The 18,120-nt window shown below is 44.3% G+C and overlaps 1 protein-coding gene across 1 annotated transcript in view; it reads right to left on the minus strand.

The window, feature by feature from the left end:
- The window catches only part of SLC7A14 (solute carrier family 7 member 14), a 57,283-nt gene continuing 39,163 nt past the window's right edge, over window positions 1-18,120 (minus strand). Inside the window, exons 3-8 of the mRNA XM_035133216.3 lie at window positions 12,583-12,819; window positions 11,212-11,429; window positions 8,378-8,524; window positions 6,991-7,199; window positions 4,595-5,472; window positions 1-2,080 (exon numbers count right to left, since the gene is read on the minus strand). Coding sequence (XP_034989107.1) covers window positions 1,761-2,080; window positions 4,595-5,472; window positions 6,991-7,199; window positions 8,378-8,524; window positions 11,212-11,429; window positions 12,583-12,819 — 2,009 coding nt within the window. The 3' untranslated portion in view covers window positions 1-1,760. The remainder of the gene's footprint in view (window positions 2,081-4,594; window positions 5,473-6,990; window positions 7,200-8,377; window positions 8,525-11,211; window positions 11,430-12,582; window positions 12,820-18,120) is intronic.

Here is an 18,120-nt window from a genome sequence, read left to right on the forward strand (position 1 = left end):
AAGTACTTAAGTTGTATTGTTTATTGGAATAATAACTGTGGACATAATAAATGGGACAGAAGTCTGTTTTTGTTGTAGTATCAAATAATGTAATGTTTAAATTTTAATTTATCACAATAGATATTTTTATTTATTTGGGTTTTAAAGGCAAGTGAGATTGGACTGTTGACTCACTGGGAACTGATGTTGCCTTGGGAACCTATGGTTGGTACTGCACATAAAGCAGGAATCAGCATTTAGTGTATCAAATATGAAAAGTTGGGAACTCCAAGGCAATCATTCTACAATATTCAAAGTTAGATACTGAGTGGAGTGAAGTAATCTTACATGAGTATTGATTTGTTTGTACCATGGTTATAGATGACCTAAATCCAGGAAGTTCTGATATTGGTCTGAGCTGTGTTTAAGTCCATCTGAAGTAGCCCATGGATATAACATTAGGATTTTAGTCACATTCTAGGTTTAGCCTCCCATCTATTCCTAATGCAGAGGTTTGAAGTTAGTGTTGAACTACATGTTCAGCAGAATCGCATGGTACCATTCTTGCTTGTGCCACATGATTCTGCTGGTCATGAATCTCAGCTTTTAGGATCATGGCACTGATATCAATTTGAACCACACTGTCACTGTATGGGTCCTGCCTGCTAAATTATTCCGGTTCAGATAAACCTAATCACAGAAATCTGACAACCAAAGTCTCCATTCTTATTTACTAGATAAAATGGCTAAATGGATCAAACAAAATATCCAAGAAGAACTCACCAAGATGCAAATTCCAACTGGTCAATATATTAAATTGTGGTTGAGTCATGTTGTGTCATACCATAGTTCACCAGGAAACAACTGAGACAAAACGAATGGAGAAGGTGACATGGGAAGTGAAGCACAAGTGTGCCAAAGTGCAAGAATATTTTGCTAAGTGAAAAGTTGAAGTAGTTTTATATAGGTGAAAATGGGGGTGCTGGTCTGCACAGCCTGATCACTGGAGCTCTCTTTATCTCTAGAATATCCTCAGGGAAAAAATTAAGCTCTTGCCTGAATAAACCTACCCATCTAGTCAATGTTTGCATTCACAAAATGAAAAACTGACGCTCTTTGCCAAATAACTTAACAGTCCTTAGTATGACTGCAACTGAGTATTTTCTTTGGCAGGGATAGGGAACCTGTGGCCCTTCAGATATTGTTGGACTCAGCTTCCTTCTCAACCCCAGTCCACATGGCCAATGGTCATGGATAATGGAATTCCAACAAATCCAGAGGGTAACATGTTTCCCATCCTTCTCCACCAGAAAGCAAAGAGGTCATAGACATGTCCCCTGCCGAGGGAATATTACTGCATTTCCTTATCAGATACTCACTTCATTGAGTGTGGGTTCCATTGAAACCATACTATCGCTGCAGCAGGAAGTGTCTTATGCAATGGGTTTCCTAGGCCCAGAAAAACTCAGCAGGTTCAACTAGCCTATCGGAAGCAACATTCAGTGAAAGAGGCCTGTGAATGGCAGTGGTGAGATCAGAGACATGTTGCTTTCCTTGATGTGATCTTCTGTTGATTCAGGATGAGCACTTGACAGAACCATCCTGAAGAACAGAAAGGTGACTGACTGACTTGACTGACTGAGTGAGTTAGTGATATGACTTCTGGAAACAAACTTTACGGAAAAAGATGGGTTTGAAATGAGAGCCAAAAGAAGCCACTGAATTTCAGCCCAAGGTTTAGCTTAGTGACAAAGAGTGGAACGGTGGTGCTTCCATTTCATCTACTCGGGTGAGTGGTCTAACTCGTCATTCGAAATCAGTGCTTCTGAGTTCTGTTTGTGTTTGCCTTTGCTCTTTGATTTGCTACTTGTCCGACTGTTTTCCTTTGCTTCTGACACCTGCTGGTAAGAGAAACCTTTGTCGTCAGTAGGAGCCCAGTCCTGGAAGTTGTCGTTCTCGGCGTAGGCCAAGCCATCGTCGACAGAGAAGGGGTCGACATCAACATCGTAGCGCTGGTATGTGCTCTGATGCAGCGCCTCTTCCCGAGCGGTGATCTCCAGTGTGCTGTTCCATATGCCATAGCCAAAATAAATCAGCAATCCTGCAGGAGAGGGGAGAGTTTGGCTGGTAAAAATATTGTACTGTAGTCTGAATTAGGGTTGCCTTGCAGGCAATCCAACATGAAACGGTTCCAAGCCCTAATGAATCTATAAACACTGCTGCAGAAGTTGAGTGGTTTATTATCTATAATTCACCATATGGGTTATATACTCTGTGGGATAGTTCCCAAACAATCTTGATTGTGTCGTTCCTTCTCCTTTTGCTGAGCTCTTTTTTCCGAAGATACATTTTATTTACTAGAATGTTTCAGTTGCAAAGCAAAAACCCCAGGACCAGAAAAGGAAACATGTAGAATAATTACACAATCTGTGCTACATTTTTGTTTTTCACCTGTGGGTTTCATTGGAACACTATCGAAGCAGGATTTAGTAACGAAACAAACCACATCGCTAAATTTTTTAAAAATGAAGAAAAGGAGGATAAACACAAAGAAAAAGATTTCGAGTCAATTCTGCAGATCTCTTGACTATATTCCCTTTGCTTCCTCTCATTTCAATAGCAGACTAGCAGAGGCTGAGAAGGAGGAAAACAAAGTGAGGATAAGGAGAAGGGCAAGAGATAGAGCATAGCTGCCAAGTTTTCCCTTTTCTCGCGAGGAAGCCTATTCAGCATAAAGGAAAATCCCTTAAAAAAAGGGATAACTTGGCAGCTATGAGATAGAGTCACATGCAAATATGGGAGTTGTATCCCATGTTGTGCCTCATGTTGGTAGAAAGGGAACTTCTTTCCAGCAGTGGAAAGGGAAGAGAGGCGATTTCCTCCCATTTCCCCTTTCCCTCTGCAGTCTCCCATGCCACCTTCTTCAAATTTCCAATTCCAAAGGGTCCGCCAGCCCTTTGGAGAAGGTTTTGTGGGGCATGTGGGTAAGGGGGCTCCAGAGGAAGTGGTAAATGACAAATCATATCCCTCCATATTCAGCTCTGCTGTATCAAAGATTCTTTTATTGAACAACAGAGGGTGCCAATGTGGCATTGCTGGACTACAACTCCCATCATCCTTGACCATTGGCCACTGCTGACTGGGGCTGATGGGAGTTGCAGTCCAACAAAATCTAGATGGCACCTCACTGACTATCCATATGTTAGCATGAGGAACTCCACAAGGGAAGGGCTTAAGAGCTACTGGATTTAATTTTATGTAGTTATTCTATTCTCCTGTGAAATGGGATTCCCAGTGGTGACTCATCCAAATGAAGATTTAGTTAGGTGTAGTCACAGATGCTTCAAGCCATCCACTGGGTCCATACTGATATTATACAATATTGCCTTGTGCTGTCATGCCAATAATTTATAGATAGAACTTTTGTAAAGCCAAATGGGGGATGCTTCTTTTAAGACAGGGGTGGGAAACTTGTGACCCCCTAGAAGTTGGTGGACTCCATCTCTCATCCGCTGCAACCAGCATGGTCTGTGGTCAGGGATGATGGGAGCTGATGTCCAGCAACATCTGGAGGGCCACCATTTCCCCACATCTGCTCTAAGAAGAGGTTTCCATTCTCCAATCCAATGAAGGTTGGTTGAAATGAAGCACTCTGACATACAGTCATACCTCGGTTTAAGTACGCTTCGGTTTGAGTACTTTCACTTTAAGAACTCCGCTGACCCGTCTGGAACAGATTAATCCACTTTCCATTACTTTCAATGGGAAAGTTCGCTTCTGGTTAAGTATGCTTCAGGTTAAGTACGGACTTCCAGAACCAATTGCACTCATATTTCAGGTTAAGTACGCTTCAGGTTGAGTACTCCGTGGACCCATCTGGAATGGATTAATCCACTTTCCATTACTTTCAATGGGAAAGTACGCTTCAGGTTCCAATTGTGTACTTAAACTGAGGTACCATTGTAGTCTGGGTGGTCTCTTCAGTGGAATTATCACATATTGCCAGGGATTGGCTGAATGATGAGAAGTAGTAGGAGGTGCCAGCCAGGGAACCTTCGAGGGAAATTGCAGAGGAGGAAGTTTCAGAGCCTGAGAATTGGTGGTGATCAGAGGGAGAAGAATGGGGGGAGGAGTTGCATGCTGAAGGGACAACAGGGTTTCATGAGCTGGAGGAACCTGTTTACAGGTAGGTAGCCGTGTTGGTCTGGGTCGAAGTAAAATAAAAAAATTCCTTCAGTAGCACCTTAAAGACCAACTAAGTTTTTATTTTGGTATGAGCTTTCGTGTGCATGCACACTTCTTCAGATACAGTGAAATAGGAGTCCCCAGGCACTTATGTGGAGGAACCTGTGACAGGGAACATTTCAGACTCCGAGGCTGAAGCAGAGGAGTAGGGTCAAGAGACTGATGAAGAATCCAGGGAGTCTCCATCTCCTGCTCTGGCAAGTTCCCCTCTGCCCCCCCCCCCCAAGAATGAGCAGGATAATGAGAAGAGTGGAGCAGAGGTCAAAGGTGGGCAGACACAGTTTGAGACTGCTTGGGAAACATCTGACCTGCATCTGACCCTGACACATGCACTGTCCCCAAACCTTCACATCCCACATTTAGAACTTACCCACAAAACACCAGACAGCAAACCGGATCCAGGTGATCCTTGAAAGTTTCAGCATGAGATAGATGTTCACAAGCATAGCGAAGGCTGGGACAAAAGGCAGGCAAGGAGCCATATAAGGGAGCTTTTTTGGGTTTTCTGGCTGCTGAAGGATGACGAACACCAACGCAATGATCAGCAGGACCATCAGGACCACCAGAAGAATTGCCCACCAACTTTGGTCATAGAGGTAGTCCACCCCAAAAATGATGAAAGAGCAGAAGATGAACATTAGGACAAACAGCAAGAGCACACAAGTGGTGACAGTCTGGCCAGTAGCCGCAGTGGGTCGATCCATTTTCCCAGGAAGTCCCAGGTGGATCCTCATAGTGTAGTATCGTGGTCCTATGAGTTTCTTTAGCTTGATGAGGTAGATGTTCTCAGACTCATCTGCCTCTATTCCAGAAGTCATGTCGACCGTGCCATAGTTGGGGTGGTTGACGTTGTAAGCGGATTTGTCTGATTTCCCAATGAGCATCTCATTGTCGCCCAAGGATGGCAGGTTCTTAGCGCCACAAGTGTTGGTGGGCGGGCCTGCAAACTCCTCCCCTTCGCTGACCGGAGAGCAGACTTCCTTCTCGCAGTCTGCTATGATCCCTTCCTTCTTCTTAGTGTGCTCTTCAGAAAGGAACTTGACGAAACCATCAATGTCGCTTTCTGGTTGGTACCGAAGAAGCAGGACACACACGGAGACCAAAGTGTAGGCGAGCAACGTGCCGATGGACATCATCTCTATCAGGTCCCTCAGGCTTACCAGCAAGGAGAGCAAGGCTGCGAGAAACCCTGAGACAATGCAGGCGACTACGGGAGTCTCCGTGTAAGAATTTACATGGGACAAGAATCTAGACGTGAAAAAGTTAAAATTAGCATAAACACCATAAACTCCATATTATTGACTTTTAGGACAGAGGAGGAGAACCTGTGACCCACCATATGTTTATTTCTTTATTTTATTTCATTTCATAAAATTTACACACACCTTGATTGTACAGTGGTACCTCGGCTTAAGAACAGTCTGGTTTAAGAACGATTTGGTTTACAAATGCCGCAAAACTGGAAATAGTGTCTTGGTTTGAGAACTTTACCTCGGTCTAAGAACGGAATCCGAATGGTGGAAGGGCACCGGTGGTGGGAGGCCTCATTAGGGAAAGCGTGCCTCGGTTTAAGAATGGTTTTGGTTTAAGAATGGACTTCCAGAATGGATTAAGTTTGTAAACCAACAACCACTGTAATAAGAAACTTCAAGGAAGGTTTACGGAAAGATAAAACAAGAAAATCAAGAAAAATCTACAACCCTACTTTGAAACATGCAAAAGTTAAAATACTAAAGCAGATGAAAATCACCTCACTTCCTAAGCTTGTCTAAACACGATGCCAAAAAGCAGATGCCAAAAAGAGTACAGTGAAGGCTCGATCTCAATAGGCAGGGATTATCTCACAAATATGGACATCTGTAGTAGTAGCACAAATTCTGCCGATCAAAGTGGTTGAGTGGGCACATGTAATGTAAGGTGATCTCATAGGTAAACTGCCCCCAAGTTTGCCATCTTGCCATCTTGGCTGTGAGTCCTGGAAGACCTGCCGCCTTCCTTGCTGGCCTTTTCCGACCTGCCTTGGGAGGGTGGGGCCCTGACTGACTCCAACTACAAAAGCGGAGGCTGCTGAACAGACTCTTGGGCTGGCGTATTGCTTCGGGGTTTTTTTTTTGTTTCTTTTTTTGGCTGCAGTTATTGATGTTATTGTTATTATTTTGCATCTTCATTTTTAGATCTTATAACAATTGATGTGGAAATTGTTCCATTGTGGTTGTTTACTTTTTGGTGTGTTGTATTTCTGCTTGTAATGATGTAAATCTTTTCACGTCCTAAGCCACCTTGAGCATGGTTTTAACTATGGAAAAGCAGCATACACATTAAATGATGATGATATGTTAGTATGGTAGCAACACCTTGAACTCAGCCGGGTAGCAAACTGGTAATAAGTGCAGATCTCTGAGCACAGGTGTTGTATGCTGACAAGGCCTCACTCCTGCCAGCAATCGTGTTGTAGCATTCTGCACTAACTTCAGCTTCTGGACCAAATGCGAGGGATGTGCTATATAGAGTGCGTGTGTAGGTAGACTAAAATTCCCATCATTAATTACTGTCCATGCTGACTAGCTGATGGGAGTCTGAATCACCTGGTATAACAGAGGCAGCCATTGTGGTGCCTTCAAGCTGTTGTTGGTCTCCCACCATCCCTGGCTATTGGGCATGTTGGCTGGAGGGTTGATGGATAATGGAGCCCAACAACTTCTGGCTAGCCCTGGCAAGGTCTTCCAAGGCCCCATCTCCAAATGCCTCTGATGACATGGGACTTACCTGAAGAGAAGCCCATCACCAGCCATAGCATAAATGATCCGAGGCATAGGGAAGAGGGAGCCCAGCAAGCTCACTGTCAACCCAGCCACAGACCCGATGGCAACAATGAACTTGGCAGTGTAGAATCGGTGGGCTACAAACATCTCCATCAGGGGCGATTCGGTATCAATGTCATTGTATGGCACCATCAGAGTCAAGATTATGCTCACCTGTTGAGTGGGAAGAGTGAAGGTAATGTACGGTTAGAAGTGGCACAGGGTTTACTTATTTTTTTGGGGTGCCCCATTGTAGTTCTCTGGGCAACTCACTCCTTTTGTTTACTACCACCCAGGGCCAGTTTAAACACACACACACACACACACCAGCAGTACAGGAGAGAAAGGCAGCATCCTATTTTTCTGGGCATTATGAAAAGAAAACCAAAACCCAGAGAAATTGTACATTCCGTTCGCAAATGCAGAGCTCCAGCTTCATTTGATTGAAAGAAGCTGCTAAGATCTCATGGAATGTTTATGAATATTCCATTAGTTCAGAAGTTTGTAAAAGGGATAGAGGGAGCTCTTATGGAAGGTTGCAGAGGAGCCAGGAAGCAGCACTATGATAACAGTAGTTAACTGTTAGGCTGAGTGTGTGGCTGGCATGCGTGGGAGTACTATGTGAGCCGGGGGTGTGAGTAGTATGCACATTGTGCATAAATTGTGTGTGTGTGTGTGTGTGAGAGAGAGAGAGAGAGAGAATGTGAATGAAGAATGGGCACAGAAAAGATGACCAACCGCAAACCCATCAGCAGGGTTCACCCAATACATTTTGTTGCTGGAGATGAAGGAAAATATGCCCTCACCCACTGCATTCCATGTACCAGATGGGAAGGTGAATTTTACCTTGACTCTGGCAATGGGGCAGCATCACCCACTGCACCTGAGGGCCACAGGAGTGTGTGTGTACAGGGCAGACCGTGTGGCCCAGATAGCTCTATCCTCCAGCACCTACTGGCGGAGGCAGCTGCCTCGCTCTTCCTAATGGTATGACCAATTCTGCAGTCTACATGGACAAGCAACCACGAGCTTGGATCAAAAGCTTGTCTTCCTATATACATAAAAATGACAGGTTGTCTTCACACCAAGGTTCGCGCGACCACCAATGCCAACCCCAGCGTGACAACAATGCTTGGCAAATGAGCAAGCAAGCAGAGCAGGTGGCACAGGTGATCTGTTGAATGGAGGAGGGGGAGGCGTGGTTTGCCAAGGTCCCCCCCCCTTTAAGCTCAAATAAACACTTTTTTTGTATTGCCACATAGTTCAGGCATTCCTCAGCTTGCACCTTACATTCTCAGCCACCACGTTACACCTTCCTACAAAACGCAGAATCGTACTGAGAGCTTACTTACGGACACATATGCGGTCAGGCACGTGACAAGTGAAGCAGTGATGGCATAAGGGATGGAAGTGTTGGGACTCTTTGCTTCTTCTCCAGTGGTAGCAATGATGTCAAATCCAATGAAGGCATAGAAGCAGGTGGCTGCACCTTGTAGCACCTGCATGACCAACAGATTCAAGTTAGACTGATCAAGGCTTCCAAGTCATATCCATTTATCTGGAACTAACAATGCCTTCTTACATTTCTAATGACAACATGCACACTTCTTTACAGCTATGAAAGGTGCAGGAGTCCCATCCTCTTTTGCATGTGACCACCCTACTTTCATGACACCCCAAATCAGCTGCCTGAGGCGACTGCCTCATGCTGCCTCAAGGTAGGCAGAGCCCTGACTGGCAATTCAAGTAAGTAGCAAAGAAAGAGAAAATAGAAGGGAATTGGTTATCCCAGGGGCAATCAATGCAGTGCATTCCAGATGCTGTTGGACTCCAAATCCCATCAGCCTCAGCTAGAGTGGCCAGTGGTCCTGACTCATGGGATCTGGAGTTGAAAAACATCTGGGGAGCATCATGCTTGCTACCCTTGCACTAAACAAGGAGAACAATGGGAAGAAGTTGCAGAGATTGGGACAGCACAGGGACAGATGGCCTTGCAAGCAACAAATTAAATGCTCATCTGAAAGAAACATAGTCTCTCCAAATGCCAGGGATGCAGGAGTGGTTACCAGGTGGCACTCCAGACTCCAACGCCCATCAGCCAGAATGGCCAGTAATCAGGAAATCCCACCGTAGGCTCTGTGGAAGAGTCCTTCCATCTCTTTAAAAACAATCTAGAAAAGTTAGTTTTAAAACTGAAAGCCATCACATCCCTCCTCTTTGCTGCTGCATTTTCTGGGCCACACATTCAAGAGGCAAGCACTATAAATCCAACTAACTAGCTTGAGGTCCAGGCCAGAATACTTGCAGTCTCTGCTCATCCTTGGAGAAGAACTTGCCTCTACAAGGAAATTCAAATCTGTTTGAATTCCCAGCTGAGTTTTAAGCTGATCACATCTGTAACAAGCACTAATTGGGCAGCACTGGGAAGTGTGTCTAAAGCAAATGACTTAGGCTCATTGTTATTCAGTACTGAGAAACAACCAAAGCAAATATCAATGCATCCTAGTCTATTTCAAACTTCCCCAATCTGCTGCCCTCCAGGTGTTTGGAACTACAATGCCCATCAGCCCCAGCCAGTTGTGTTGGAAGGTACCGGGTTGGAGGAGACTATTTACGTCAGACCCACTTTAACACACTGGGGCCAGTTTAGATACAGTTGAAAGCAAAGGGGTTTGTCGTCCCACTGCTTGTAATGGTGTACATAGCCTGATCCTAAGCATCAGAAGTAAGTCCCACTGAGTTTAATCGTGTTAACGCTCAAGCAAGCATTCATAAGATTACAGCCATGCAGTGCAATCCTGGCCATGTTTATGGACATCGGTCCCACCATGTCCGATTAATAGGGCATAATCCCAGAAAAGTGTGCACAAGATTGTAGCCATAGGCAAATATACTTTCTTTTAGATTGCACCCACTGACATGATGCTTTTTGCCCATGTCATTTTTTGTTCTCAGCAAACCACTTACCTGCCTTTTGGTGCTGTGCATTTTATTATACGCTGCTTATGGGATCAATTGTAATTAGCCTTTAAGTCATCAGCTCTCCAGAGAGCGCGATAATTGTGTTTATGCATTGTTAATTTCACTCGGTTGAGCAATTCTGTTTTGGCCACCTTTAATTTTGCCAGCTGGGGAGTGCAGCGGTGTTTTGTTTTGTTTTGAACTTTAATGAAAATCTGGAACATACTTTGGGGGTGGTATTTATGTCAAATGGACTAGTTGATTAAGAAAGGAAGTTGATTAAGCAATGGGCTACAAGCCACAATGGCTATGTTCTCCCTCTACCTCTGAAACCACAGGTGGGCAGAATGCTGTTGCACTCATGCCCTACTTGTGAACTTCTCACAGGCATCTGGTGACAACAGGATGCTGGAGTCATCAGTCTCATGTTCTTAGGTATCTAGGTTCAAGGTACCAATGGAGGTTCAAGGAAATCTTAAGGGAGACACCCAGAAATGTGTCCTGGAAGTGGAGATTGGAGATTTACATCATAGTTTGGTACGGCTAGGCAATTGTTGGGAAGTAAAAATCAATGGAGAGATTGGTGTTCATGCTATACAGCAGAGGTGGGGAAACTGTGGGCATCTAATTATATATATCATTTTTATTAAATCTCCAAAAATATTCCAAAACATTGTCTCCTTTCTTGATGCTTGTTTTTTTTACTTCTTTTTAGGGAAGCTGTGAGCTTCCACATGTGCTTGGGCTTCAATTCCCATCAGTCCCAGTCATGGGGCCAAGGATGATGGAATTTGCAGTCCCACAAGATAAGGAGAGCTATTCGTTATGTTGTTGTTGAGTATCGTAGTCATTACTGAGATGACATGAGGAGTCAGGCCAAGGAGAGGAGAGGAGGTTGTATCCAGTGTTGCAGATCCACCACTGCAGGAGACTTCCTCAACAGAACTCCCACCACTTCTCTTCTGCAGCTCCCTCCAGACCTGAATATCTACTCCAGAAGAGATGCATGGGGAGAGGGGAGGGAAGAGAAATCCCATTGCTTGAGCCATTTGTACAGCATTGGATACAACCCAGGATCCTTATATGAAAAGGGTGCATGCTCTGGATTTCTCCTTGCCAATAGGAAAAAGGGCAATTGATGTAATATGATGCCTTTAAACACTTATCCTTCGGTTGCCAGGCTTTTAGGCTGATAATGGCCAAATTCTTTATCTAAATCACTCACCCCTGACCATCCAAATGGCAGGAACTGCCCTTCGGCCCAGTATTCTCCATTGACATAGAAGAGTCCAGCAATCATGATGAAAAGCCACACCACCAAGTTGATCACGTTGAGGACGTTGTTAAATCCCACAGAGTTCTTCACTCCCAAAGCGACAATGATCGTTACAATGGCAGCGATGACCAGAGCCAGTAAATCTGGATAGGATTCTTCTCCTTTACCTATGGGAGGAAAACATGTATTTATGGAACTTTGGAAATATAGCAGAAACAAAGGAAAAGCAAAGAAACGATCTTCTGGGGGGAATGTGTCGGTTTCAGAAATCCTTCCGCACTTAGTATTCACGGCACAGCAGACATGCTATGCTAACTCTTTCCTACAGGAGCATAGGATGCCATCAAATGGTTTTGTTCGTGTGCCTTCTCTGTGGTTCTTTTCTGTTTTCTTTTCAGAGCGCAGAAAATCTGACAGGTTCCCCAAACGATGGAAGAGCAGAACCGTCTCCAGAACTCTAGGAAACTTGAGCACCACCTGTTCTATTTCTTATGGCATTTGCAGTGACATATTGGGCAGCGGAGCACATTGTCACACATGGACACCTCTGTGCATCTTCACTATTACCTTTCGGTGTTAATCTGCATTTTTTTTGCATACAATATATATTTAATGAAAACGAAACAAAATATTTGTTTGCATTTCATAGTGCTTAAAGATAAGGGTGGGGTTTTGTTTTGTTTTTTGATTCCCATCTCTTGAAAGGAAGCCATCTTTATGACCCTGTATTTATCTCCATGGTGTTTTTTTATCTTGTTTTCTTCCGTTTACTTTTTAATGCTCTTAAAGCAAATGCACAATAGTGCTGAAATTTAAAAAGCGCCTTAAACACAAGTGTTGGAAATGTCTGAAAGGTGGGTTTCAGTATGGTGGTCCCTACTCTGCTTATATCAAGTCCAATGGCAGCAGTTGGTCAAAGGCCCAAGCGTTAGTAAGGTCCCCCAGAGTCCTGACCCTGCCACCCAGTCACTCACCATTCCCTTGTTGGCCCCAGGACCAGATGTATTTTAGTTGTGGTGTGTGACTGCTGCTCTTAAATATGGTCTTGCCTTTCTGGGGCTCTGGGAAGGACCAAGAGGATCTTCAAGCCTTCTAAGTGAGCTGCCACTAAGTTTTACTGTGGCAGCTGGAAAGCTTTTTAAACTTAGATGCACATTTTCCTAAGCTTGGGGACTGGAAATGTTGAAATCAGTGCACACAATATTTCAATTTCAAACCACCTTCGTATGCTGCGATTTCCATTCAGAATCCCATGGCCTCTTGGAGCCTAACTTACATGATCAGGCATAGACAAGAGTCACAATCCGGCATAATCCTCACCCAGCCCATTCAAAGTCCCAACGCTGTCAATCATCCAGCGACTGATGGTGTGATTGGCCAGGGAGTCGAACATGCTGCTTAGAGCACTGGCACCTGCTGCTGTGCCGATCAGATACTCCAGGATTAGGTTCCATCCGATGAAAAATGCCACAAACTCTCCCACTGTGACGTAGCTGTAAGTGTAGGCGGAGCCAGTGGTTTTTGGAACTCGCACACCAAACTCGGCATAGCAAACCCCTGGACAGAGACACAGGAAATGCATGTAACCATAAGGAAATGCGGCTGAAGGAAAAGTAATCCGTTATAAGATGGCGTCAAAACAAGAAAATGGTTGAGCTCTTGCGAAGGAATAGCCAAGCCATAAGAGGTTTGTCCCTTTAAGAGTTCCTCTCTCAACATTTCCAGCATTTATTTAACCCAGTTTTGTACATTTGTAAAGAAAAAGAAGGTACTTTTTATCATATGTGGTGGGAATGCAGAGAAGTTAGAAAATTTTGGGAGATGATATATAATGAACTGAAAAAGATGTTCAAAATGACATTTGCAAAAAACAAACAAACAAACAAACAAACAAACAAACAAACAAACAGAAGCATTTTTGTTAGGGATTTTAGGACAAGACCTGCCAAGGAAAATAAAGAACTTATTTATGTATGCTACAACAGTGGCAAGAGTCTTGTTAGCACAAAGGTGGAAGACTGAGGAAGTCCCAACGAAAGAACAGTGGCAAGAAAAACTGATGAGCTATGCAGAGTTGGCAAAGTTGACATATAAACTACAAGAGAAGGACAACCGTGACTTCAAAGAAGAATGGGAACTTTTTACAACCTATTTAAAAAGACAACAAAAGGATCTGGACTCCTTGGCAGGTTTTGATTAAACATCCACAATTTATTAGTAGAACCTATGATAGATAAGGTAATGATATGTACAATTTTATAACATGCAGAGAATAACATGTGCAAACAAACCAGAGGGGGGAGCTGAGGGAAGTCTTGGGAGGGTGGGAGGAGGGGAGGGTATAAAAAGGGCGAAAATGTATTTGGCTATATTGATTTATAATGTATTTTGTTAAATTTGTTTAATAAGCTTTTTTAAAAAGAAAAGAGTTCCTCTCTCTGTCCAAAGATTCTCACAGGAAGAGGCTTGGAGTGCTAAATCGGTCTAGCCTTTGTGGAATTGGCAGTGGTAAGCATCAACTGCTCATCTACTAGCCCAGGGTTTCCCAAACTTGGGTCTCCAGCTGTTTTTGGACTACTCCTCCCATCATCCTTAGCTAGCAGGACCAGCGGTCAGGGATGGTGGGAATTTTAGTCCCAAAACAGCTGGAGACCCAAGTTTGGGAAACCCCTTCCTAGGCCATGGCTGGGGGAAATGTGGCTCTCCAGAAGCTATTGGACTCAAATCCCAACCCTCCCTCCACCACGCCTTGAACCCTAAACAAACCTCTTCAAATCAAATTAGGAGTTGTTTCCATGAATTGCCTAGCCCAAAAGATGCACCTCACCTATGTGCTACCAGGGGTGGCCAACTCCCAAGAGACTGGCAGTGATCTACCCCCTTTTTAGGGGTTCAGATCAAAGTTGTTGAGCTTTTTTTTTAGGGAGGAGGAAAGCCCCATTTTGGGGAGGTGCAGGGCTAAAATGCTGAGCTTTTTTTAGAGGAGCCAAAGTTTTTTAGCTTCTTTGGGGGGAGCCAGTGATCTACCAGTGGTCTACCACAGACACCCAGTGATCTACTGGTAGATCACAATCTACATGTTGGACGTGCCTGTCTAAGCCATAAGGCCATAAGGCCCTACATGTTTAGAGGGAGAGGTACAGGGAAGCACGGCTTGGATTCGGACAGCATGTAAACATGTAAAGCATGTAAACAGGCAGGAGTTTGGTAACAGTGTTACCCCCATTCAGGTAAATAAAGCCACAGGGTTGGCTTTCTCCCTTGTCTAGAATTAGGTTTGGTAGAGGGAATGCTGGAGGCTGCCAGGATGCAAAGAAGTGTACTGCAGCCCAGGATGGGTGGAAGAGCAAGTTAACAGCCACTGACACCCAGTGCTGGGATATGTGAGGCAGGTGCCCCACTCTGCCCAACAGTAGGGCTGTTTACTACAACAATGTACTATTCCAATGAAACGCTAACTTGGAAAGCTGCTCAAGGTGTCAGTACTGGTGTCCTATACAGCTTGGGACCAGGATACCCAACAGTTCATCTCACCACTTAAATACTTAACTGAACACTGAGCGGTGAGGAGAGAGCCTCCTGTGCAGACCATCTTATGGTCAGGAGGTCCTTTCCATATGATGCAGGAATCAGGCCTTTAGTGTAGCAACACCTACCCTTTGGAAGTCCTCCTGTTACATATCAGGAAATAGTGAATTCCATCAGCCTGGAGAGCTCAGTTGGTTAGAGTGTGGTGCTGATAATGGCAAGATAGCAGCTTTGATTCCTGTATGGGACAACTGGATATTCTTGTACTGCAGGGGGGTGGATATAGATGACCCTCAGGGCTCCTTCCAACTCTCCAATTCTATTATCTTTTTGGTATCTATTAAAGAACTTCCTTTTCAAACAAGCCTACACACACCCACACACACCCAATCTGTTTCCATATTGGACTTGAAATTCCTTACATTTATATTTTCATTGTTGATGCTTTCATTAAATCATTTCAGGGTGTTTTATGGGAAATAATTGATTAACAAAACAAATAAAACGGATTACTGAAAGCACCAATAAAACCCATCTTTTCTAACCAGTCCCTCTTGGTGTTTATAGCTGCAGACTTGTTGCTGATTCAGGTCTGTGCCTCCTCCTCTGTTCTGATAGCGAGACAGGCTGTTATTAACATCACTTAGTTCAATGGGAACAACGCCAACCCCAGCGGTCAATAATACCCTGTAATTGAAGTGTGTATGCCGGCCTCTGCTCTTTCATTCTGGAGTATGATAAGCAGGTAGGAAGGATACAATTTCTAGCCAATTCCATTCTGCCGTAGGAGCACTCATTGGTTCCCCCCACCCCACCCCAGCCTTCTGTTTGATTTCACAGTCAATTCCTAAAGTGTTTACTGTCGCATGGTTGTTGTGCTGTCAGAACTTCTAGCATGCTGTAAAGAATATGAATGATTCAAAGGTACCATGAACAGGCCCAGCCTCTTCAATTACAGAGCAACAAATGGTGTGCACGCACACACACACACACACACACACACACACACACACACGGTCAATGTATGGAGAAATCGGTTCATTTCCATTTCAATTCATACATCAGTTTGTGATTTTTTGAAAAAGCCCCCCTGAAAAGTCACCAGCATTTTATGTAGCATTTTCCCGAATACGGTATATAAATTTTTGTATGTGATTTTCCTTATTTTTATAAGTGGTTTCCCCTGCATATAGATTTGTGTGTATATATACATATTATATAATATACATATTATATTGAGAAGTGTGAATTAGGTAGGCTTGTGTTAAAATTTAATTTCTCCACCCCTAGTACTGATCAAGTTATTTCGGCAACTGACATGGTAAGCCCATGGGCTTACTAGCAGTACATGTGAAAATGATCCAGGGGTCTTAGTGGACCACAAGCTTAACATGAGTCAACAGTGTGATGCAGCAGCAAAAAATGCTATTCTAGGCTGCATCAACAGAAGATCAATTTCTCCTAATAGGCACATTTTGGTATGCAATTCTGCCCAATGTACACATTGTTGCAAAGCAAATTCCCCCAATACAATGCATTTTAATGCACATTTTTACTCTAATTTATGCATTTTGTACACATTATTTGACTGGAGTAATGCACTGCAAAATCTGGAGAAGCAATAATAGTAATAATAATAGTAATAATAATAATAATAATAATAATAATAATAATAATAGTTTATACCCCACCCATCTGGCTGGGTTTCCCTAGCCACTCTGGGCGGCTTCCAACTGAATATTAAAAACAATACAGCATCAAACATCAAAAACCTCCCTAAACAGGGCCGCCTTCAGTTGTCTTTTAAAAGTAAAATAGTTGCTTATTGCCTTGACATCTGCTGGGAGGGCGTTCCACAGGGCAGGCACCACTACCGAGAAGGCCCTCTACCTGGTTCCCTGTAACCTCACTTCTCGGCACTAGACCTCAGTGTCCGGGCTGGACGATGGGGGTGGAGACACTCCTTCAGGTATACAGGACCGAGGCCGTTTAGGGCTTTAAAGGTCAGCACCAACACTTTGAATTGTGCTCGGAGGGAGGGCATTCCACAGGGCGGGTGCCACCACTAAGAAGGCCCTCTGCCTGGTTCCCTGCAACTTGGCTTCTCGCAATGAAGGAACCGCCAGAAGGCCCTTGGTACTGGACCTCAGTGTCCGGGCAGAACGATGGGAGTGGAGACGCTCCTTCAGGACTACTGGACCGAGGCCATTTAGGGCTTTAAAGGTCAGCACCAACACTTTGAACTGTGCTCGGAAACGTACTGGGAGCCAATGCAGATCTTTCAAGACCGGTGTTATACGGTCTTGGTGGCCATTCCCAGTCACCAGTCTAGCTGCCGCATTCTGGATTAATTGCAGTTTCCGAGTCACCTTCAAAGGTAGCCCCACGTAGAGCGCACTGCAGTAGTCCAAGCGGGAGATAACTAGAGCATGCACCACTCTGGCAAGACAGTCTGCAGGCAGGTAGGGTCTCAGCCTGTGTTCCAGATGGAGCTGGTAGACAGCTGCTCTGGACACAGAATTAACCTGTGCCTCTATGGACAGCTGTGAGTCCAAAATGACTCCCAGGCTGCCCACCTGGTTCTTCAGGGGCACAGTTACCCCATTCATGATCAGGGAGTCCTCCATACCACTCTGTTCCCCAAGAACAGTACTTCTGTCATGTTAGGATTCAACCTCAATCCGTTAGCCGTCATCCATCCTCCAACTGCCTCCAGACACTCACACAGGACCTTCACCACCTTCACTGGTTCTGATTTAAAAGAGCTGGGTATCATCTGCATATTGATGAACACCCAACCCAAACCCCCTGATGATCTCTCCCAGCAGCTTCATGTAGATGTCACAAAGCATGGGGGAGAGGATGGAAGTGAGAGCCCAGGGGCAGATAGCTGGGTTTCATTTTGCATCTTGTTTTGGAAACTGCAAAGTTTGCCTTTGAATGAACACTGAATCAAATTTCTCCCCTATCTGTCCTTCTGAGTTTGCAACCAGCCTGACATCTTGAGAAGATGATTCAAATGACTGTCATTTTCACATTGCCCCAGTTTTCCCCCACTAAGGCCAGTGAATGTGCTAAACGGCACATGTAAGAGCAGGCTGATGATATTAAGTTCTCTCTTTATTGAAGGCCCTCTATATTTCATGCACTTTCATATGCACTTGGATAATGAAAGCTTTCAAGGAAGGGGATATCTGAGACTTTTATTTCCACCACGTAGATCAGGAACAAGGAAGAATGAGGTGGGGGAGGAACCAATCCTAATTCCTCTCCCCCTTCCCCACCGACTGACCCTCCAACCATTGACTTGCATATAAAGTAATTATTCAA

The sequence above is a fragment of the Zootoca vivipara genome, chromosome 5 (genome assembly GCF_965207765.1).
Source record: "Zootoca vivipara chromosome 5, rZooViv2.hap1.1, whole genome shotgun sequence".
In the NCBI taxonomy this organism is placed as follows: domain Eukaryota; kingdom Metazoa; phylum Chordata; class Lepidosauria; order Squamata; family Lacertidae; genus Zootoca; species Zootoca vivipara.